The following is a 25,202-nucleotide window of genomic DNA, read 5'->3' on the forward strand; positions in this document are numbered from 1 at the left end:
TTTCCTGGTCTGTGGCGCAATTGTATTCAGAAACTGCAAAATTTCGTTTGCGCCAGAACACGCCTCCTCCTTCCGCCGAACCGCCCCTTGGGGCGCAAGATCATTCCCTAATTTACCGGCGAGTGGCGGTGGTGGGAAAAGAACGCTCTGCGCCAGTTGTAAACTAGCAACGACACATGCGCCAGTGACTAAGTCACTTGCGCCGGATGCAAGATAGGGCCCTAAAAGTTCCAATCCAATTTCCTTTCCATCATCCACCACTCACCACACACTCTAGGAGGGAAGAAAACGATGGAAATTCAAACAATAGAAATAGCTGCTCCGGACCAACGCAGTGTCATATGTTTCCTCTCAACATTGTATTCCCTACGGTTTGCTGTGACTCAAACACTCTGGTTCACAATATCAGACCGACTGTTTTGTTCCTTAGGTGAACTATTTTGGGCTACCACGTTACCATGACGGTACGACCATTTTGTATATTTTTGAATTATTATTTATATTTCTATATTATATTGTATGCATAATTTATATAACCTTGGTCTTCTATTCATCTTATTTGTGTATATGATTCAGGGTTACTATATAGATTCTTTACATCCACCTGCAGCTCTTTTTGCCCAACCCCTTGTTCCCTCACAGATACATTGTTATTGTAGTTGTTATGGTGGCGTTTGTTGCGTACCTTGTGAGAAGCACAGCGACGTCATGGTGGAGTGGGTGGTCATCTCCTTTCATGTTCAGTCCTTTCTGCCACTTGCAGAAGCTGCTCAAGCTGCTGTCGGCATGGTGCGTGATCTTAAGCTCCTCCTAGCAACAGATTAAATGGAGGGGAAAGGATGTATCAACTGCATGAGGAGTTCAGAGACAGTGAAGGAGTCATTGGGTACGGGTCATTATTGTTGTTGGATAAACAACGAACACTCGAAGACCAAACAACAAAAATATATATACTTCAAGTGAACCGAAATTGCTGAATTTGTAAGGGCAAGTCGAACAAAAGAATACATTTAATAGTCCTTATTTTCAGGCTTCTAATAGGAATATACTTTGCTAGTGTAGCGGAGTGGATTTTTGGTATTGAGCTCTCTGTAAGTCTGGGCCATTCTTGAGCTGTATTAATTACCTTGCAGTGCGCATGTGTTTGCGCTGTGTGGTGCATGAGCGTGTGTGAATGCCGATAAAACACGATAACTACATGCTGGAAAATAAAATGCTGCCAGCAAAATACACTCTGATGCTCTTTGAAGCCAGGTGTTTGAAGCCAACACTTCAAACTCAGAATAAATGCAAGACTACAGCCGTTACCGCTGACCCACAATTGATAAGGAGAAGCTAATTTGGAATCACAAGGAGGATGCGTTCATCACATCATCATGAGTCTTTTTCTTTTTCCCAACTCACAATTTACATTGACTATGCTCCCCCACACATCCATCTCCGAGCGCATACGTTTAATTCAATTCCCCTTTGTTGTTTTCTTGCTGTGAACTCTACATGGGTGACACATTGCCTGTGTGCCTGTGCGTGTGTGCCTGTGCGTGCATGCGGTTGCATGCCCATGCGTACACGGTTGCATGTGCCTCTGCGTGTGCACTAGGGCCCGACCGATTCATCGGCCTGCCGATTTAATCGCCCGATTATAGCCTTTTTGAAAATAATCAACATCTGCCAAAAAGACGCCGATTACAACCGTTTTTTTATTTATTTATTTATTTTATTTAAATGTTATGCGCTTAGTATCCTGCAGATTGCGCTCCTACTCGCCTTGCTAACTAACAACTTTAGCTGGAGTAAAAAAGAGGAGATTGAATTTTACCGTACAACATGAAAGCACGCTCGCTCAGGCAGCTGCGCGCTAACCTCAGCAATGTACACAAGACGCGTTGTTTGAGCATGCTGTGCCTGTTTTTCTTTAGGTCCCAGGCCATGTTAATTTGTTATACTGTAGACTCTAACGGTGAGACCATACTGCTCAGCACGCACGTGTTAGTCACTGCTCACGAGCGCAGCACATTGGGAGTTAGTTATTTATTTTACATTACACTCATTTTTGACTGTAAATGTATTCTAAAACACTCAAAGGTTCTGCATTCAATTCACATTCGTCAAAAGTGTTTAAAGTATATTTAAGGTATCAAAAACTACGTTTTATATGCTTTTTTTTGTTTTGTTTTTAATCGGCCGATTAAATCGTAATCGTAATTTTTCTCTGAAAATAATCGGCATCGGCACTCAAAAGTCAATATCGGTCGGGTCCTAGTGTGCACACAATGCTTTATGCATGTCACACCCTCACTTCGATTAGGTTTTGAACTCAGGATTAAAGAAGAATTACTAAAGCAGACTGCAGAAACATCTCTTCCCACATTGAGCGATGCTTGGAGCCATGCTGCTGACGGGTGGGTGGGTGGCGCTGGAATGGGGAAGGTGGGGGAGGGAGTGGGTGGTTGACAAATGATACATTCCGGCAGACCGTAACCACATTATTTATCGTTTTGAAACACTTCTACTACCGGACACACATGCCGGGAAATCAATGAAGTCAAAATAATCACATAATTAAATGTATTTAATTTGTTAACCCACTCCCAACAAAATACTTGTAAGGAGATGCAAGATCATTTACGAGAAATTCAAAGAAAAAAGACTGGATTGGATGATGGCTTTCGTGATCAGTTGTACAATACATCCCCCCAATATAAGTAAATGCTGCTTGTCAAACTATAAGAGACTGTTTCTATTGGGTGATTGTTTTTCCCATCACAGTTCTTATAAAACCCCAACCCCCAGTGCAGGGATTAGACAATCGACTGGCTCACCACTGTTGCTGGATAGATAGGCTATTATTTGGTGATATTTGGTAAGCCTTGTTTAGCAATTGAGGAACGGCTTTATCACATAAATAGGGTTAAATAAAACAGGAAATATGCTGAATCAAATATCAAATTGGGGGCTTTAATACACTAAATACAAAAATCATTGAAATGTGCCATCGATAACCGTGTGTTTCTATCATTGAATCACTGATCATAAATCAGTGATTCACATTGATTTATGACTTGGTGTGGGACTTCAGACCATAAGTGAATACCTGCGCCTCTGCCAAGGCCAATTCAGAGCAAATCAGGAGATAACCCTGAGCTGCGGTGGTTGGGACCACATGGGAATGCGGAAAAAGACGCAGCTGGCATGCAGCGATGAAAGAAAGGCATGAAACGCCACCTGAGGCCATACTGGGATGGCCGATCACCTATGGTGGGTAATCAGACTGGAAAATGCCAATGGGAAAAATGACCTTATTTACCTTGCAACGCTAGCGTTGTAGCATTCCGTAAATTACCAACCAAGTGTGGAGATAGAAGAGAATGATTGCCGCTGTGTTGTCCTTAACAAAAACCTTAACCTTAAACATGACATCACACAAATGGGCCATGAAGAGACACATCGCAGTCTGTGGGAATCACTGCAATGCCTGATTTGGTCTGAATGAGGCCTTAAGATGACATCAATTAAGGAGCTAGCCATTGTATCTAGCATGGGATAAGATAAATAGTGCTATGCCCAAAGGAAATGTTCTGTTTTCTGTGTAGGATCATATAGACGGATTGCCTCCTCTTTCTAATGCCCTATGCAATATTCTGCAACTGAATTTGACCTCTACAGATGAAGTACATTATATGTATATCTCTCTCTCTGATGGTCCATCACAGGGAGTAGTCATTAGAGGGCCCTTATCGTACCAGCAGTGGATGGTTATTAGTAAGTACAAGCAATACAAAATCGATCCTCTCTTGACATCACATGTTGGAGCGTCCACCCAGTCGGATAATGAAGAGCGCTGATTTCCAGCTAATCAACATCCCACGTGGTGTTCAAATAGACACCCTTTAACTTATGCAGTAAGGAAGAAAATATTTTTTTCTTTGTACCTCCTCCTCCTCCAGTAGGATGAGACGAACAACCACAATATGGATGGCGTTTCCGATGCTGGCATCGCGGAAAAGTCCGGAAACCTGAAACACAAGCGTGACACATTAATAATGAAACATGCGAGTGTTGCAAATAGAAAATAAATTCCTACATAAACGTGATGCAAAAAAGTAGGCCTCAATAAAAAATAAAATAATAATAATATTCAGTCCGCATGCTTCGTTTCTCGGTTGGAGTGTTTAGCTCAAGGTTTCTAAAGGCTGCTTATCCGTGAGAGGACTGCAAATATGAAATATAATTGAACCATGTCTTGGTGCATAGTCATGCATATCTTAACATCATGATGTTCTCAAGTAGTTTTATTAATAATATACTTGGTCGATTTAGTACACTTCCACAAATTAATACAAATATCCCAAATGAAAGTAAAAACGTCAACAGAGGAGATGAATTGTAAATGACTGCAGGGCTGCTGCCCCCAGGTTCCCCCGGGTTTAAACATCCTTTGTAGCTTACTCGCTGAAGATTATTAATAATTACTCGTGTTCAGACGTTCAACTTCTTCTCAATAAAATCCTACTTCCTCCATAGGCAAAATGATGATAACAGTGAAACAGATGAATCAATGAAAAGGCAAGAACACTGTCCAAAAGTAACTTGGTTGCGTAGAAATGTGTGGAATATGTTTCTTTGCACAATGCGTTGAATGTTTTATGTGAAGTGGAAAATGGTTTGCAACCATTTTAATATCTCTCAAGGTCAACAGGAAAGGGTGAAGGACTCAGGAACAAAACTGTTAAAGACACAGAGGGCAATATACGTTTCATTTCCTGCTATGCCTCGGACTTGAATGTCAGACTTCCTGTTACTCCAACTTCACTTTAGATTCTATTGTGCTGAGAGAGGCCATTTCATAGATGACATGGTAAATAAAACTATTTTTGAACATCTATAGTTAAATGTTTGGAAGAGTGCAATGATCAGGTTTGTAATTTGTTTATGTTACAGATAAACAATGCCTAATAACTTCCTCAGCATACTTATATAATAACAATGATTTAATAGAAAGTAAACTAAATTATAATTGTGGACTCCCTCTAGAATATTAGAATATGCCAGTGAGGGGGCCGAACTCAAGCATGCCATTTCCCATGTTTTACTCATTATGCCCTCTCTAGTAAATTGCTTTTCATGAGTGGATATAGGACAACAAAACATTAAATGGACGTGGCAATTTAAGACGTTCGATTTAAGAAGTGCGTTTCAAACACTGAATGGCATCACACTATTTTGTTCCACCAGGAGGTCCAAATAACATACACTTGACTAAAAAATTTCCTTTGTGGTTTCTTCATGGAATTTCATAAAAAAAATGCATGCAGTATATAAAAAAAACCTTTTCTTGACAATCTCAGACCTTGGGAAGGTTGAAAGCATGGGGAGATATAAAGGTTGAGCTGAAGGGCGGAATTATACCATCGAACAGGTGTTTCACATAGACACTATCACTGAAAATAGCTTCCTCAAGTACATTATGGAAGCATTCGGTTTAAGGTAAGCTTTAGGGCTATTAGCTATTGTTAATGTTTTGCAATTTGTTAGAAATGCCATAGACATCTGTAAGCTATATGTGAGGCAGATGAACTGTGGGAATAACCATTACAAGATGACTGCGCTGGCCTCTGTATGAGCCCATTTCGATTTACTACTGCTCCCGGCTCATTTCTGCCGAGCAGAGAGGAGGTTTTTTTGGATGTTTAATTTCGAAATCTTTCGCTCTTCTGCTGTTCTTTTCTCCGTCTCTCTCTCTTTACAACTCACAAATCATACAAGAACAGCCTTAATGAGGCAGGCCACTGATTACACATTGAGAATCATGTTGGGGAAGTGGTTGCACATTTCTAATCGAAGTATCTCGTTTAGTTTAATAATACATTGTTTGCAAGTGCAACAAACTCAGAATCAGAGTCACTTTACTTCAGTTTTATCAATAAATATAAAAATGATATAATAGAAAATAACACAGCGCCACTATTTAAAACCCCTTCCCCCAGAATAACTGCATGCATTTCTGGTGAAGTTGCCAACATGGCGAGTGCACCAGGGGATACTTTCCTAACTTGCTGCACATCTCGCCCTGTTGCCTCATTTGTTCAAGTTCAAGTACTCACAATATTCATGACGGCGAGCACATAGCTCTCCACTCCCTGGCTCCCGTGGTACTCCACCATCTTGGGGTCAGCCACTACCAGCGTCTCCACCCATTTCTCGGTGGTGACCGAGCGCTGGCGAACCCTCCTCCCTCTGCGGGCGCTGCGCCGGCTCTCCCAGCGCCGCCGCTGCCCTTCCGTTTCCTCAAGACCCCCGTGAGGATCTACGCATGGCCGCCGATAAACAAGAACTGTTTGAAGTCATTGGTACCCAGTTTGAAAACCCCTTTCTCATGAGGCATTGCGTTCTCTACATAATAATATGAGGATTTTGGCCTGAGCATATTTCTATCATATTGCACCTGTAAGAACATTTCAATTCGAATGGAGTTTTCTCGGCAGAAAATGCCCGTACGAAACAATCTAAAATCGTTCTGTTCGGTTTTGAACGCTGCTCTGAACTCACAAAGGCTCTAGAAGCAGATTTGATGAACCGTATGGTTATTCATCAGAGGGGCTATACGTTAAATTAACACAATGATATTTAATAACAATTCCCTTTGCTGCAATGGAAAAACCTTGCCATGATCCATTGATTGCATATGGTAATGTCAAAATAGAGATGACTGCATATGCTTTTCTAGAATGTAGTCTAGATAGACGCCTAACTTCCTTGTCCACACAGAATAGAGCAATAGAGCAATAGAGCAATAGAGAGAGAGAGAGACATTGAGTGTGCGTGGGAAAGAGATTGCATTGTGCTTGTCAACTGGCGGTGTGGTGAAGGATACACAGAGTGGGTGTGTTATACCTTGGACGCCACAGGTGCTGTTGCTGTCAGCCTGCCGTGTCCCTGAGACGGGCCGCTCCGCGGGGCTCTGGTTCAGGGGGCTGTGGCGCTTGGAGACCAGATGAGCCTGCGGTTCCTCGGAAACACTGGAGGTCCGTTCCACTGGCTGGATGAAGAACTCCTCTTCAGAGACCGTGAACAGCCCTGTCTACACACAACACAGGATTATTCTAGTGTGTATTTGTGTACATTTGTGTGTTTCCCAAGAGCAAATCGAAACAGCTGGTATTTCTTAATCTGAGTGCTCTTCATACCTGTGGCCACTAAAAGACAGCACTTCGCAGTTGCCTTGCATGGGTTAGTGTTAGGGTAAGGTCCCTCACCCTTAAACCCGTGTATGTATGTACATCTCTGGATATTTTGAATTCTTATAGAAATGAATGTCATTTGTGAATTTTGATAGGGCATTTAATCCATCTGTCTGTTTACTTACTTTTGGAGTGTGTGTGGATGATGAACGGTTTAAACAGCCTCACCTGGCCCGAATCAGATTGATTGGACTCTGGGGCTGGTTGAGGCTGCAACCTGTTGCGCATTGAGCAATCAATGTGCAACAGGTTAAACCAGCCATCACCGCACACATTCAGGAAGACCTCCTGCGTCGCAACATGGGGCACTAGCGTCATGTATCATGACTGAAAACGGCTATTGTCGGCAAACCTTACAATAAACTGTCTTTCAACACCACCACCCTGCATCCTTCTTGGCCCATGTATTCCACAAGTGTGTTTATTTGCATGTGTGAAATCTTTATGGCTGTTAACGCTTCTAGATAATAATAATTCATTATATTTATATAGCGCTTTTCAATGACCCAAAGACGCTTACAGTGAAGGGGGGGGACCTCACTCACCACCACCAGTGTGTAGCACCCACTTGGGTGATGCACGGCAGCCAATCTGTGCCAGAACGCTCACCACACACCAGCTTGAGGTGGAGAGTGAGGGAATTAATGAGTCAGCCAATAGTACAGGAGGATTATTAGGGGGGCCAGAATGAGCCTGGTTGGGCCAGGACAAGGACCCCTGAGTGTCGAGTGCCGAGCCCCAGTGGTGGTAGCGGTGGGCCCCTGACCCTTCGGGGAAAGGGGCAGCAGCCACAAGTTGATGTTGGAGAGACTGGGACTGTTGGCGGGAGGACTAAAGTGGGACAGCATTTATATTAATTTGATACAGAATCTGATTCAATGGCTTGCATTATTAATGCAAATGATATTAATGTAAATGATAAAGTTTCAAGCTGTTAAGTATTTTAAGAAGCTGCATTACCCTCACATAGCCACAAGGGGAGCAAGACCTTATTGAAGGCTTCTCCATCCACAGAAGGCAGCACCTTTAGATAGGTGAAGAAGCCGAAGCCATTACGTCACCCCGGCCACACCCACTGCATAGGCCACACCCACTTGACGTCCTCTATCGGATGATTCGAAGTGAAGAGGCCAAAGATAAATAGGTAGACGGCAGAGAGCCACCGGGCCTAAGCCCGGGGGCTTGAAGTAGATCACGGTATTTTCCTCTCCACGCGTTAGATACAATTCCCTCCCTTAAGCTTCATAGTTTACCATACCGAAACATGCCTACTTTATAACAAATAAAGTGAGTTAAAAGCAACCCGGGATTGGACTATTTTCTTCGAAGAATGCAATAAAGCCGCCAAGTAAATCAAGACAAGATTGTTTCCCCTTTCAAAATGTCAAAGGAAAACGGTTGGCGTTTAAGCGTTTGATTGTCCATATTCATTGTATTTCGTACCATATCCAACCTCCCTCCAACCATTACCCTTTAGCTTTAGCTCACAGGCTGTGGGCTACAGCTAGGGTTAGTTTACATGAAGCAACCTTTCTTGGATCTCCATAGCATAGTTATCCAGCAGTCCTACTAGGATATTCGCGGGAGTGAATAAAGAATAAAGAAGGGCATTTATATACGTTTCTTTCTACAATGGCCCATCTACATTGTGTTCATTTGAAACCTTCACAGACACTTTACAACAGGTGACTATTGCAGACCGAGTTTGTGTTCACCAATTATGCACTGATTCAGCATAGATCCCCTGATGCTAATGAGCCGACACACGCACACGCACGGCTACGCAACCTGAGCTGGATGACGTATAGTCCATGCGACGACCATGGACATAATAAAGGCGACGAGCCTTCTTTCCCATTAAACGGTAAACATGGCGTCAAGCGGTTCAACTGTTGGTGTGTTCTCTGTGTTGTTGTCCATTGTTGTTAAAACTCTGACTGGCGGCAGACTTTATTATGGTCCATGCAGCGGACGCTTTGTGACGACGTATTACGACGTGATAACGTATGTACATGAGCCTACCGTGGCCAGGCCACAGTTGCGACGGCCACGGCCAGATGGCCTAGTGTGAATGCAGGCCAGAGAACAATGGGGCCAGTTGAGCACGGTTAGGTGTGGAAAAAGGCCAACGGCCACGGTCAGATGGCCTAGTGTGAGTGCACCCTAAAACACCCCGTTGACCCAGATCTGAGCTTCTCTAACATCACCCTTGAGAGATAGTCATGGGGACGTATGCTGTACGATGTGTTGAATCATTGGCATCTATAGCCTACATGTAGGTAATTTATGAAGCCTAACCTGCATTTTGCAACAACAGAACGGTAGTATTATAAAGATCTGTAGAAGTACATTACATTCAATTTTTATAATAAATGATTTATAATAAACGTTCGCAATTATGTGGGCAGGATTTTTTGTCTGAACTGGAACAGAAAAATGTGGGATTACCATAAATTCTGACCAAAGCCTATGTTGAAATAGGCATTGGAGTTGGCCCCTGATCCAGTGTCTTGCCCCCTAAATATGAAGAGCTATATGCCTGATTCCATCTCACTTTCAGCTGCCTGCCTGTGTTTGTCAGCTGCCTTGTCCCCATCTATCATTTCACATGGATGCCTTACCTTCAGGACCATGCAATGGTCCATCTGATTAAATTAAATTAAATTGAAATTAATCGATCAACGTAAATTGCCCTCAAGCGGTTACTACTTTGAATTGTTATTCACATAAATCCACATAAATGGACATAAACATAAGCATAATAAATAATAAATATCTTTGCCGAGAGAAACCTCAGTGTCAGCTACATTAATCCAGTCTGAATTTCGTACTCCTGGGGCCGGTTGCCCCAACAGGGCTTACAGCCCAGTCTTAAACTAAGTCAGTCGTAACTTGGCGTTCTACATCAGACCTTATTGTTACACCGGTTGAACCATCTAGGCTTACGCTTTCTTCTCACTAACACTGGGCGTAAATCCTACGGCTAGTCAAGAGCAGCTGTAAGGACAAAATCAAGGCCATATATCGTAACAACACAAACTAAAGTTAATAGATTCTTGTCCTTTGCATTTGATTTATTTGCATTATTCTTTCTAGAGGAGGAAATGAATTGGAATAATTAATTTGTTTTATATAAATATATATACTGTATATATATATATATGGCATATGTCCTGCTGACCTCAATAATACTTGGCAGTAAACTCAATGTACACATAACTCTGCATCGTTGAAAGACAAATAGATCCTGATAGGAATAGAAGGAAAGCACCCTTATTACGACATATATATATTATCTATAGAAATATAATTAAAGTATGATCTTCATCTAAATAAATGTCATGGAAATTGTTCAAATGCCTTATAACCAATTACATAAATCAATAGACAATAGGGACTGCTCAATCAAGAAAGCAAAAAAGATGCCTACTTGTGAATAAGGTAAGGGAATATAAAAATCCAGCAGAGAAACACTAGGTCCCTGAGGTTCCCACCCACACTGTAATTGTTCTAGTGTTCTGTTCATATATTTCCCATCAGAGATCTATGTGACCTATAGAATCAAAACTACAGAGGATTTGACAGCTTCTATCACAATTATTGATTTAGTTCCAAACTGTGTGGGTGCACGATGCAAGCAGCAGATGTCCTATCCTTGGATGGATGCACTCATTCACGTGATCTGTATAGAAAAATGATTCCCCCAGTGAAACGATTATCAGCACCACCACTTTTTCCACAGCTGCAGTGTAACATTAATACGTCAGAAACGTGTACAATTAGGGCATTTAGCAGACGCTTTTATCCAAAGCGACTTACATCGGTTAATAATACACACATTGACACACCAACGGCAGAGTCAACCATGCAAGGAGACAGCCAGCTCGTCAGGAGCAGTAAGGGTTAAGTGTCTTGCTCAGGGGCACATCAACACTCAGCTAAGAGGAGCCGGGCTCCTGGGCGCACATGTCTTGTAGCCGCCCCCTGCCAATCAAGGGTCACAAGATAAGCCCTTAATCCTAAAACATTTCTTATTGTGCAGAAATGGAAAAGTTTTTTTATTTGTCCACTTCACCTCCCAGATCAATTTAACAACACACTTTACAAAGAAGAGGGACAGATTTCAATCGGTGAGAGATGAGGAAGGGGATGTGTCAACACATCAAGGATAAGGTTGTAGAAAGCCTTGAGTAAGTGAACTACACCAGAGGGATTAAAAGACTGTCAGTATGTTTGTACCTACTCCATGCTGTTCTAACACTCCTACATCCATCTCATTCAATCCAGCTCCAGGAGCATCACAGGTAGAAAAAATGTGTCGATACCTTACCTCTCCATGCGGGTCGGCCCCCTTGTGAACAAGGGGTTGACAGTGTTTTTTTATTTACGGTTCAACAAGCAACCATTTTCTTTCCCACTGCATCCATGTGTTTTTGTAATAGTAATATTGAACGATTTAAAACGAAAATACAACAATGTGTTCCCTCTCTCTGTGAATCAATAAGCTCTGCCGAGATAAACCTAAGTGGTGGCGGGGAAATGGGGAGATGGGGCGCCTTTTTTTCCTTTGAATTAAGACAGTGAATTTATTCTTATAATAGATCACATCATTCAAACGCTTGGCAGCTATAGATAAAAAATTAACACAGTTTGATAAGAAAATTTTGATAGACTATTAAAGGAGAATTGCACATGTCATCTTCAAACACGATTTTGAAGCAGCACTTTTAATGAGGAGATAAGACAGCCTGGAGCCATAATGTTATGGTACAAGTATTGAACGGACATATGCAGTGTAAAGCCAGGATGATTGTTGTGAGAAGTGAAGCGAATTCAACTGAGATGTCATCTTTTTTAAATGTTAGACATTCTCGGAAGCAGGCCAGCCCTTAATAACAGCGATTGGGTCTAAGGGGCTTATGGTTTCCAACCCATTTCAGGTATTGGAGCAACTTAAAATTAGCTCTAGCAATCAAGAAATACAAAAGTAATTTCTCCCCATTACATAGGTCATTTCACTTCATAGGTATTATTCTGTTTTTCATTGATTGCTATGTACTGACACTGACCATGCAGTAGTATTAAGAGAGTTTGGTAACACTTTATTTGAAGGTATCTACATAAGAGTGACATGTCACTGTCATAACTATGACATGACACTGTCATGAACTTGTCCTAAACGTTATGAACATGTCAAACGTTTATGACTTCGGTCATGTTCTCTTTATAAACTAGAGATGACACTGCATGTGCGTTTTCTGAAGAAAATGCATGTTGTTGCATGAGCCAACTTGTCGTGTGCGCAATATTCCGTGAGCATGCTAACATGTTATGTAAGTCAGGCTAATGACCAAGCCCGGTAATTACCTGGGCCACATTTAAGCAGACTTGTGATTGATTGAATAACGGGGGTTCATTTGCATAATCAATGTGCATAATTCAGCAGTTTTTAACTGAATCAAAAAATCGAAATTACTTAAGGCCAGGCATGTTTATGCCGCGTTTCCACTGCAGGGTGCCGAACGGATCGGTTCGCAAAGGTGCGGTAGGGAGGGGGCGGTATAGCCCAGCTCAGTTCCGAGGTCGCGTTTCCACCGCCGACAGTACCCTTTAAGGTAGGTCGGATGTCGATCGCCGCGGCAACGTCTTCCTCCCCAAGAATGCAGACGAACGTCTCCACCTCCTTGTTCGCCCAAGCAAGCGTTTTACGCGACATGTTAATTGTAAAGAATAATACCTCGAGGCTACTGTTTGTTTGTTGTTAGCCCCACGTCGCCCGGAAGTGATGATTCTGTCGACCAATCAACGGAGGGGGTGTGTAGCTAGAATTTCCCGGGACCCTTTCAGCCGTCTCGTCTCGTTTTCAGTACCCCAACGGTGGAGTACTGAAAACGAGGCCAAAACGGGTACAGCTAAGTCCGGGTCACGCCCACTTTTGGCGGTGGAAACGCAACACGTTCCGCACCTTTGCGAACCGATCCGTTCCGCACCCTGCAGTGGAAACGCGGCATTAGGGAGCATGTCTACCAAATATTGGGTCATTTGGATGTACGGTTTAGTCTTCACAATCTTTTCAAGGTTTACCAAACTTTATTTTCCAACTGCCTAAAGGGTCAGCATGTCAAATAATGTCAAAATTCCAATTCTTTGGCAGACGTGGTGTGAGGCGTGGCAGTTTAGGTTTGACCACTAGTTATAGCGCCACCTGTGGCCACAGCGATGCAATTCTTTTTGTAGACCTCCTTACTTACTCGTAACAAGTTAACATATTTCTATTTAACTCTAAGATGTTGAGGTTTGGAATGGTTAATTTTAGCATTTTTACCCATTCACCTTGAATATTGAATAATAATATTATAAAAATCCTAGGATTCGCTCACTTCTAATATATTAACAATTCTTTGCCATTTGATGTGTTTTTATACCTATAAAACTGTAAGAGGAGATAATTAAAGAATATGAAGCAGACAAATAATACGATAACAATTGAGTGGCTTGGCACCAATAATCTCTTTAGGGATGCAATGAATATCCAATGCATGCATTTAAACAACATCATTAGCATTGTTTCAAGGCCAATGGCAATAATTGATATCCACCGGCTGAAAAATGGTAAACCCTACAGGTAATAGATTTTGATTCAGCTGTTTATGGTTTTTGAATGATCGATTTTTTCCATCTTGGCATAAAATAACATACCTTCCCAACCCCCTGATTTCAGAGTTTATTCTCCAAACTGTCAGATAGCCGAGTGTGAGTGGATCACCAGAAAATCGCCTTGACAAGACCATCAGAACTCTGGATTAGACTTGTCAGGCGCTTGCATTTGTAATCAAGTATGGATTCATTCATAAATTACCCATGCCGAGGCAGATACCAGTGAATATAAGGAACATGAAAGATCTAATTTTAAATAACTCATATTGAACAAGATGCTTTGACAGTCACTGCGCGTAAAAAACACCTCAGGAACGCTACAAGTAATAACATGGGCGCCTTTGCATAAGTCACCAATGCTGTTTGTCAGTTCTACCACACAGTGTGGTATGTGTGTCAAAGACCGTTGCGTAAAAGAGTTTATGGACAGAGGGTAACTAGGGGCAACCGGGCCGTTCATTATGTGTATAACTGAGACAAGGTTAGGTGTTAATTAATAATTAAATGCAGATCTTGTATTATCAATCCGACCTCCTCCCCTTACTTTTTAGTACCGTCAGTGTGTAACCATTATGATTGTTGATATTATAGAATAAGCAATGTTGTAAGCCACCGTACAAATGGCATCATCACATTCTGATCGCTACCGAGTGCTCCATTGGCGGTGCCCTGTGTCTGTTCCCTGTGTCGTTTCTCTTGTTTTAATATTCTTTTTTTTTAACTAGTCAAAAAACTCTACAAATCTTTTACTGCAAATCGTGGAAAATGTACAGACCATATCCATGCAGCTCAGTCTACCTTGTATACAACAGACAGTTGAATCATTATATGTGTAAAAAATCCTGTCAAAACAATACACACACAAACTTTTTCGGTCAATAAAAGGCTGTCACATATAAGTGAGATCATCATCATTCATTGCCCCTGCATTAAGTTATTGAGTAATAAAAAAGCAAAAAAATAAGAAAATTAGCTATATTTCAAGTTGATCCCTCCATATGATCATTCTCAAAGTAAGGCCAAATCAACTTTTAATGTTTAGTCATCTGAACTTCAGATGCATTCATATTTATTATGCCATGTCACTGACCATGGTGAAGTAGAAAAGATTCATACAATTAAAGTTGCAATGCATACATTTTGAACTAGCTCGTAGATAGAATTAAATAATTAATATCACAAAATAAAAAATATTTTCTACAAATAAGCAATACTGGCCAGACTTTACCTCTCTCTTTGTTTTTCAAGAATCGTAATATTGACACACCGAAAACCCCTCCCACCCAAGTCACAGCCGAGCTACGCTAGTTCACATCACACAGATGCACAGCCAGTCAGAGTGAACAGAACATTGTTGCTGAGTTTTCTTCCTTTTTTTTGTCGAATTCTGAAAGCGTCCCGCCTACTTAATTGTGTGGGGCTGATTCTTACAAATTTCAACTCAAATGGAGGAAGAAATGAATTTGTAAACCTTTAGGAGTTGTGGTGAAATGTAAGTGAGACCGAGAATATTAGTAAATGAATGTGTAAAGTATTGCAATATATGGGCATTTGCGGCGATACGATGAGTCGTGACTTAAAAATGTATAAGAGAAGGGGAGTAAAGTAGGCGGTAAGTTCGCCCCCCATAGTTCCAGAGCCCCTGGCGTGGATTCTGACCTTGGCGTTGCAAACAGTTCAGATTCTACACCAAAGATCATCAAAGATCTAACTATTTCATCCTTGACCCCTGTTGACACTGACCTCCAGATGATCTGATGTGATTGAAATGCGTCCGTCTATTACAGCAAATCAATGTAATACAAATACAAAACTTAGCTCTTTGCTTTAGAAAGTAAAGTCTTGTCATACTGCCACAAAATCCAATGAGTAAAAAGTAAACATGACATGACACTAGTATTATAAAACAAATTACGGGACAGTTTGTATAGTGTCCACTTACCAGTCCATCACAGGTACTTATAGCAGCTTTTCCTTTACCAGTGGACTCGTCCCACACCTCCCCTAAGAAGTGGCACAGAGAGGGGGTGTGTCTTTGAAGCTTAGCCCCATCCAGGCCACCGTACCTCCTCTCTGTTAAAAAGCCAGTGGCCAAGAAGTGGGAGTTGAGGCTGAGGTTAAAGTGCAAACTATTGCCTCTGTGCAACAAGTGGTAGAAGACCCGCTCTGGGCTCCTCGTCTTCTCCAGGACATGTCGTCGCTGGATGCGGCTCCCATGGTGGGGCAGGAAGTTGGACAGGAAGTGACCTTTGGCGTCCACTCTTGTAGGGTTAACAACTTCATATTCTGGAGGCTTCTGGGGAAAACTCCCTGAAAGAGTTATAGAAGGGACAGAAAAAAATTAGTTAATCAAAGCTTATCTGGCAGTGAGGTGGAAACTAGCATATAGGAAACTATAAAGACGACTCATCATCTACAAATTCAGTTCAGTTATGCCGACAATATAAATAGTATTTACAAATGACCATCGCTATGCCAGCCTAGAGTAACAGACATCTTTTATCACAATCCCAAAAATACCTCCCATACTGCCTGATCAGAAGTGGCTTTATTTTAGCAATAGTCAATCTTTCACACAAAATGACCCAATCAATTGTGTAGATTAGAATTTGGCTCTGATATACCATTACAGCATGGATTGAATAAAAAATGATTTAAATTAAATCAGTTTAAAATGTAAATGTAAGTGCAATGCTACGTATTGCAAAGAGAATGGCGATGAAATGGCTAACGGAAGAGATGGAGTTCAGTGAATAGTATAATGTCAAGACTTAGCTATTTTAAATCAAGGGCAAGTGCTTGGTATTGGCCCCAGTGGAGGCATCCATACAGCCCAAGTTTGGGCTTCAGTGAAGGTAGCCACACTTTTCCCAGTGATACTCATTCGTCTCGAAAACTTTTTTTCTACAGTACACTTTATTTTATCAGCCCAATGCAGGTATGCCTGTGCTTGAATACTGAGACGTTCGAGTGGAGTTCATCGTTGAGTGAAAGAAGATAAGTAATTCACGAGCAAGGCATTTGTCTACACATTAAAGTGTTCTTTGTATGAGCATGACCTAGTTCTACTGGATAAATAGCAAATCCGAGCAAATTCCCTCCCACTTTTGACAAGACTCCCCTTTGTATACAAATAGAAAACATAGAAGGTTTTTGTTATACTCTAAACAAGGAAAGTTAACTTTCATCCAACTACATGTTTCAGATAGAATAAATGCAATTCAAATATTGTACGTATTATTCATATCAATAAATGTAATATTTTAAATTGAAGAGACAGTCTCTCACATCACAATATTATATTTTTGTCTGCCATTTATGTCATATGCATTTTAGCCAAACAAATTTGGCTCCTTTCTATCTTGGTATCTTGCATCTTATGAATCCTGCCAGTTGTAATGGGAGTAATGGAGTTTAATGCAAGCAATAGATATTTGTGAAATTAAGTTAATTATACAAACAGTAATTTACAGATTATTTGATTGATAAATAAATAAATAAATAAATAAATACATAAATAAAGAGAGAGAGAGAGAGAGAGAGAGAGAGAGAGAGAGAGAGAGAGAGAGAGAGACTTCGTTTCACTTCTTGAAACAAAGAGCTGGCGAAGTGCCCATAGTGTAAGCGTAGCTTCAATTCTATATTGAGTCTAACCCACTTGGCAAAGAAAGTGTAAAACCAGCTTGGAATAGTTTGAGTGCAGATGTGCAGACTGTGTGCATCTGCTTCTCCGCTCCGCCCTGACATTGTCATCCATGTATGTAGGCCTATAGTATACTGTCCATTCATGTTTGCAAATTAGACTTTATTGACTAAGGACGGTCTGGTTTACCTGATTTGTGGATCTTGGTGTTTTCCACGACAGAAAGAAGACCAAGTGCGACAAAAAGGTGAATGAGAGAAAAAACTAGTCCAAGCCCGGTGTTCAAGTAGATAGTCATGTCGAACCGTCAGCTACATCTGAACAACATCACATTACGACCAAGCGTGCCTTAACTGAACTATGAATTATTTTTGGTTGCGTATTGCTACGGTTCACAAATAGGCTACACGGGTCTATCAGATGTCTCCGTTTTCGAGGGTAGTCCATATCCGTCCATGGAGATGGTTTGATATTTTTCGTTGTCTCGCTTTGATTTCATGCAGTTGTAGCCTACCATTTCACATCCCCCCTCCATCAGTCTCCTCCCGACAGACTGACAGCTATAAACTTTCCTTTGCAAACAAAAGTTTGCAGAAGAAGAGCCACCCCCACCGAGGGGAGGGAGGGAGGGAGCGAGGACCTAGGACACCAGGACGTCTCTCGGGGCCACGCAGTTTAAAGCGGTATGATACTCAACACAAAGAGAATCAGTGCGGGCTTCTTATCATACGATTGTATGGCCACGTAGGCTCATACAAGGTTTTCATGAGACAGAGTTCTTCGGGCGTGTCAAAATGATGTAGGCATACTAGCAGTTAAACGGTTTTACATTCAGGAACGGGATGATTTAAATGGAACCCAGTGGACTTCTGTTCCTGCTGACAAAGTCAGAGGGATTCGATAAACAAGTTCCAATGGGCATGGACTCAGTTCTCCATATGAAACTGCTGCCCAATCTTATTACCCCCTCTAGTGGAAGGATAGGATGGTGGCTGCCCAGCTCTGTTTGAGAATTAGATCTAATTGATTAAGGTCAAAACAGGCCTGCGTAAATCGTTAATACAAATATAGCCTACCGTAGGCCTATATGCAAATTTCCATCAATATTTCAATATATCAACATGGGGAGAAATAACAAAGAGACTAGGAAACATGTATTGTTATTACAGTTAATGTATATATATGTTGTCCTCTGTGATGCAACAACTTACGTCTCACAGCACCAACACCAATCCAGACCGTGCAACCACGTCACGGGCGCGCACCTGTATAAATCCAGACTGTCACAGGGACGCACCATGCAGACGAAGTGAAGTGGCAAGATGCCCCAACGCAGCTTATTCCTTTAACAGGATCACATTAATTAGGTCTTTCATAAATGAGCGGACCATGTTGACATGCAATTAGGAGACGCCAAGAGTCAAGGTGCCGGCAACAATTTGCTCTATCTTAGGAGATGGACGACGTGCTTAACCAAAGTAGAACAATGAACAGAACTTCACCCGGAGGTGATCCATTCGGCAGTCTCGAGGACATTGATATGACTGCCGACGGGAGCCCTATCCTCCGGATCGTCATCTCCATCGTGTATTCTGTGGTTTGCGCGGTGGGTTTAGTCGGGAACCTGTTGGTCTTCTTCCTGATGAGGTTAAGACAAGGTCGGAAGAAGTCCAGTATAAATTGTTTCGTTATTAATTTGGCGGTGACTGACTTCCAGTTCGTGCTTACTCTGCCTTTCTGGGCAGTGGACACCGCGCTGGACTTCAGTTGGCCGTTTGGCGACGCCATGTGCAGAATCATCCTCACGGTCACCGTCATGAACATGTACGCTAGCGTCTTTTTTCTAACGGCCATGAGTGTGACCAGGTACTGGTCTGTCGCCTCAGCCCTGAAAAACCGAAGCTGCCGGGCGTCTGGATCCGCCAAATGGGTGTGCGCCGTGCTTTGGGTATCCGCCACAGTGGCCACGGCGCCCACAACCATTTTCTCCACCGTGACAGTCGTAGCAGGGGAAAAATTATGTCTTCTCAGGTTTCCAGAAGGACATGACTGGCTGGCGCTCTACCACATTCAGAAGATCCTGGTCGCGTTCATCATCCCGATGCTCGTGGTCACGGTGAGCTATTTAATGCTTTTACGCTTCATCCGTCAGAAAACCATGCGCAACAACAACCCAAAACGAAGGTCTAGAGTCACAAGATCTGTCACGATAGTGGTTTTATCTTTCTTTCTTTGCTGGATGCCCAACCACGCCATCACACTTTGGGGGGTGCTGGTGAAATTTAACGCTGTCAACTGGGATAAGTCCTACTACATGGTGCACACCTACGTTTTCCCGGTCACCGTCTGCCTGGCGCATGCGAACAGCTGTCTGAATCCAGTACTATATTGCCTCATCCGACCCGAGTTTCGGAAGATTTTACGGAATCTATTCTGGAAACTCCAAACTCCGTCCATAAAGAAAGAATGCGCATTACGCACGCTGTCAGGGAAGTTCCGCGCGCCGTACGAGGAAACCCACGAAGTTATTCCGCTGCAAACCACGGACAACGGACAGTTCCAACTGTCCATCCTAGACAGAAAAGGGTTATCCTGCTCGATCTCGTCCAACACTTGAAATTTGTCTACTGGAAAAAGACTTGCGAGTTGTTTGTGAACGGGATGAAGGACTTTTTAAGTAGTGTGTTCACTTTTGTTTAAATATACCAGGTTGCATAGGCATATACGTTTGAATTATTAGAAGAAAATGATCCTTCCATCATCCAATAGCTGATTTGAAATGTCAACAGTCTACACGTCACTGTCTACACTGTAGACTTCAAAATGTACGCAAGAAATTAACACACAATAGGCTACTTGACACATAAAGACACCAAAAGTGTAAAATACACATTCATTTATCAAGATTATGTCTGAGGACAAGACCAACAGGCATTTGATTTATGTCCGTCTTAAATGGCACCAACGTACTTTACTACCAACTGTGATGTTGATAAGCCAATTCAAGCCATTTCACTATACCCTCTAGCGACACAGACTAGAGGGTAGATGAAATGTGAAATGGCTCAAATAAGGGTCCTTAAGGTTTGGACCTCGATACTGTTAACATAATATGGGCCTCTACATATTATCTGGTAATATCTTTGTACATGTGGTGATATTTGGATTATTATAGCACGCAAGCTTATACATTTTTATAATTAATTTAAAATAAGATCAATGCAGCTCCAATCCAATTCATCAATGCATGGAGAACCCTAATTAGTGTAGGTGGTGGTGGGGGAGGAAAGAACTGTGGCAGCTTACACATTGTATACCACTTGATGACATGAAACACAGTGAGGATCTAAACCTCTGCCAACCGCCAAACGTCTACATTAAGCTTCTCCTGTACAAAAAAATCAGCCTGTGCCATAAATAATGACTGTTGGGTGCCTCCATTGAAATTGATTTGACTATTTTACTCTCTGATCATATGATTACATAATTGTATTTTGAAAAAAACTTTCCAAAGCAAATATACAGTAAACAAATTCCCCAAATAGCCTGGATCCCTGCTCTATCCCCCTCCATTCAGCCCCACCTGGTGTAATCCAATCTGGGCCAAGGACTCAATCTATACGAAACAGACCATTCCCCTGCATATAAAAATATATGTGACTGAAGAAATGCTGTTGTTTTTGGTGTTGTATTTCTGTTTTGTAAAACAATTTGAACGATTTTGACAAGCAAATAAAATATAAGTAGGTCTATATATGTAATCTGTAATGTGTGCGGTGATGTGTGTGTTTATGTGCATGTGTGCGTGTGTGCTGGTTGTTTCTTTATTAAACCTTCACAGGGAAAAGGCTGTGTGTGTGTTTTTGAAATACTTTACTAGGTGCTTCACGACCCAACCTTCCAGCTTTACTTATTTTCACACAGCATCCAAGATAATGGACCTCCCCACCCCCAGCCTGTCAGAAGCGAAAGGAACTTGCTATCGCACATATTGCACGTGTGGTAGTCAGCAGCCCTGAACACTCTCTTAACCAATTCTTCAAATGACTCCCATCTGGACGCAGAAATAGGGTACTAGACTGAAAAAAAAAAGCTCATTTTAAAAGAAGTTTTGTCCCCTCAGCCCTCATAGCACTGAACATGAAAAATCTATTTTTATATGTCGATTTTTCATCACTGTATATTATCCATGTCATGTTTATTTCTGACATGTTTTTCTGTGGTATATGTGGGAAGAGGGTTTATCTGTTATCTGTTGTATATGTGGGATTATTATTTTTTTTTTTTCTGTGTGCTACTGTACTCTTTTTAAATGTATGCTGCCCTGACACCAACTTGACTTGACTGTGTGAAAACAAATATATCCCTTCTCTTGAGTATACCGGGCTTGCCATATATGAAACATATTGGCAAACAAACTTTTCATTCAACATTGGTAGAATAATATACTCCAAAAATATAGATGCTCCAAAATGTCATCAATTCTGATTAAAAATAAATTGGTAACACTTTATAATAAGGTTCCATAATAAATTGCAAACTATTCATTAACTAATCCTTTGTTATTTGGCACAAGTTAATAATACTTTCATTAATTATATATAAGTTGTTGCATAACCCTAACCCAACCCTAACACACGACCAAATAGATATTTTAGTAACAATTAACAAATATTAACAAAGGGTTAGGTAATGACTAGTTTGCTTTTTATTATGGCACCTTATTATAAAGTGTTACCAATAAATTTGTAATCATAATAGGTGATTAATATTAAGTTTCTCAGTTGATTACACAAGTCTATAACTGCTCAAGAAGCCTGATTTGATTGGACAGCTATATTCTTATTCAGCAGAGTTATTTCTAACAATACATATATGCAGAACATATACATAAATATAAACATTTGGCAAATAAAACTTTATTTCATGAGTCTCATTATCTTAACAATGTTGTGTTTATACACACACCCTTCCCCTTCAAACTCTTGGCACTTCAAACAGTTAAAATGATTCTACTTTACATTCTATGGCAACAGCAAACCAAATAGAATCCCAGACCAGATCGACTTCCCACCCAAAGACATTAGAGCACATTAAAGGCTCTATTCTCTAGGTGTAATATCTCCCGTTTCCTGGTTCATCACAGAGGCCAATGACATTTTAATTGGGTGAAACCAGGATGTGGAGATCAGCAACATTACACAGCTATGCAGCATTAAGTCTACACAATGGTTGCAAAGTGATTCAACCTCTAGTTGGCACCTAGGCACTCATTCTAGTTACTTCAATTGTTATTCATTCCCACATCTGTGGACTTTGTGGTAGACTTGACGCATGCACCTTTCAATGAAGGCTATTTGTTCCACTCTGAGACGTGTTGATTGACACCCGCTCCCTCAACCTGCTTGTGGTGGGAATACAATACTTAGAAAAAAACATTGGATGTGATAAAGTATAAAAGAACTTGACTATTTACAAAATTCAAGTTAATCTCTATATATTACATAAAAGTGCATCAGAAATGGAAAAAAGATAATTACACTGTGTGTTCCCAAGGCAATGTTTAAGGAAGGACGCAGGCCAGAAGGAGAAAATGTTTTTCGCAAGATGTGATAGGCTGCAGACTGTTTATACAAGATCTTCTGAAGCACACACGCCATAGGAATTATCTAACAAAGGCCTCTTTAAGATTGGACATTTAGATATCTTTCATAAATAATGAGGTGGCTTACCAGTTTAATGCCTCAAAAGCGCTTTTGAACTTCCAATTACGTGGCCAAATACAGTACAATGGCTTAACACTTTATGGTACCATTCGGGTGGCCCAACACCCTTGAGGTTCTCGCACGTATCCATAAAGACGGTGAATAAATACACATTTGTAAAATACAAAACAGGATTGGAAACTGAGCTTTCCGCAATGCAGCAGATTCTCAAGCTCCCAAAATCGACCAAACTCACCGACCAACCAAACTAATCCTGTACTCAGAGCTCCGGGTGCTGGCCACTTGATAACCAAAGAGCCCTGAAGCTCTACTGAGGGAGAAACATGGTGGCCGGCCACCCAGGCTCCAGGGACTAGACCCCACTAGGCCGTGTCACAGTGCAGGAACGCTGGGTAAACACGCCACAGTGCGTACTCATGGGTGTCTCAAGGCGGGGCTGATCGGCTCGGGACGGGTCCAGTGCATCTTGCCCATGCGGAGTCGCGTGCCCCTGTCCTGGGATCGTTGCGGGGGCCTGGAGGGGGAGGGGAGACTGTGGTCCCTGAGTTTTGGGTCCCCTGTGATAGGGGTGTCCTGCGGGGGTAAGAGGGGGAGGGAGGCTAGCGTACGCTATCGCTCTTCCGCCACCTTGCCGTTCACCGGGTGCTGGTCCTCGTCTTTCCTTTTCCGTCTCTGGAAGAAGCCCAGCTGGGCGGGAGAGATGGTTAGAGGACATCCATTACAATGACAATAACAGCCGCGTTAGACACCATCTGCTGTTTGCCGTGGTGAAATGATCCATCATTGCGCTAGCAATAACACATTATTATTATTATTATTATGTCACTGTCATCCAAATTAATAAAACAAAACCAAGTCAATAAAGGCACACTACTAGCCAATAATATTGTGAATAGTTGATCCCTGTACAAAAGGGTACTGGATCTGATCCCCAGGCCACTTTGAGCGAGATGCCTAGCCCCCTTACTGTTTCTTCAGTAAATCTGAAATCACTGTAAGTCGCATTGGATAAAACCATCTGCTTACTGACGAAATATTAATATAATTGGATTGTGTCTGAGCAACGTTTACATTAGATTAATCCCATTTGGGATGAAGCATCATGGAGCCTGTGTTGTGTTACGTCATGTTTACCTTCCATAATGCAAGGCTGAGCAGGGCTAACAGTAGCAGGCCCCCCAAAGTGCTTCCTATGATGATCCAGATGGAGATTCTGTAATCTCCCTCCTTCCTGATCTCCAACACGATCTACAGGGGGAGACAGAGAGACAGAGCCACAGTTGGGAAACGCAACTGCAGCTATTCTGACCCCACCAGTCACTAGACGAGTATCACAGCAACCACACAATTATCAAATAACCAAGATATTGTGGGAATAGTAATTACTTCACAAGCTCATGAAAATAGGGAAAGATAAGATGGTTCTTTATTAATCCCATACAGGGACCCCAAGCAGTGGAAAGATAAAGAAAGATAGAGATAATGTCATGTCAATGTCATAGTTCAGTTAGTTATTTTTTAATGATAACGCACACTTAATAATATAATAATAAATGACTGGAGGGTTAAGACTAAAACCCGACATGAGAGAATTCAGAGATTTTCTGTGGTCTAAATTACACCCGATTTAGGAAAATGTTCATTCCCACACGGATAGTAAAAAAAAGCCAACGAAATCCACGAGGCAACGCACTTCAATTTTCCAATAGCAACTGAGCAATTTAGCAAACTGCTTACCCACAAAAAGCAGCGTGCCAGATATGGTTGTATAACACTGGCCAATAGATGGCAGCACACATTAGCATGTTGGCCCCATTCTGTGATGTACAAATGGAAAGCACTGCTGGTCCTTTCGGTCCCCCAGCACCACACAGCCACGTAGGCTGCAGTAGCAACATGAGCACACAGGGATTCTGCTGATCACCCCTCAATGTA

The 25,202-nt window shown here is 41.7% G+C and overlaps 3 protein-coding genes across 10 annotated transcripts in view; 1 reads left to right on the plus strand and 2 right to left on the minus strand.

Annotated features, from left to right (window-relative positions):
• Nucleotides 1-18,273, minus strand: part of LOC130403837 (A disintegrin and metalloproteinase with thrombospondin motifs 7) — an 86,780-nt gene extending 68,507 nt beyond the window's left edge. The window contains exons 1-6 of one of the 3 annotated variants that reach the window (XM_056608340.1): nt 17,731-18,273; nt 15,841-16,208; nt 6,895-7,081; nt 6,105-6,307; nt 3,933-4,016; nt 686-810 (exon numbers count right to left, since the gene is read on the minus strand). In XM_056608340.1, coding sequence (XP_056464315.1) covers nt 686-810; nt 3,933-4,016; nt 6,105-6,307; nt 6,895-7,081; nt 15,841-16,208; nt 17,731-17,839 — 1,076 coding nt within the window. In that variant the 5' untranslated portion in view covers nt 17,840-18,273. The other 2 variants (XM_056608342.1, XM_056608341.1) reach the window with 2 other exon arrangements.
• Nucleotides 18,274-18,997: 724 nt separating this feature from the next.
• rxfp3.3a2 (relaxin family peptide receptor 3.3a2) lies at nt 18,998-20,505 on the plus strand. Its single transcript, XM_056608203.1, has one exon. It carries the CDS (start codon nt 18,998-19,000, stop codon nt 20,156-20,158), a length of 1,161 nt encoding a protein of 386 aa, XP_056464178.1. The 3' UTR covers nt 20,159-20,505.
• A 1,701-nt stretch (nt 20,506-22,206) lies between these two features.
• The window catches only part of itga11a (integrin, alpha 11a), an 86,146-nt gene continuing 83,150 nt past the window's right edge, over nt 22,207-25,202 (minus strand). For 5 of the 6 annotated variants that reach the window (XM_056608680.1, XM_056608678.1, XM_056608679.1 and 2 more), the window contains 2 exons: nt 24,402-24,515; nt 22,207-23,954 (listed from right to left, as the gene is read on the minus strand). In XM_056608680.1, the coding sequence (XP_056464655.1) occupies nt 23,877-23,954; nt 24,402-24,515 (192 nt within the window). In that variant the 3' untranslated portion in view covers nt 22,207-23,876. The remainder of the gene's footprint in view (nt 23,955-24,401; nt 24,516-25,202) is intronic. The other variant, XM_056608682.1, reaches the window with a different exon arrangement.

The sequence above is a fragment of the Gadus chalcogrammus genome, chromosome 14 (genome assembly GCF_026213295.1).
Source record: "Gadus chalcogrammus isolate NIFS_2021 chromosome 14, NIFS_Gcha_1.0, whole genome shotgun sequence".
Taxonomy (NCBI): Eukaryota; Metazoa; Chordata; class Actinopteri; order Gadiformes; family Gadidae; genus Gadus; species Gadus chalcogrammus.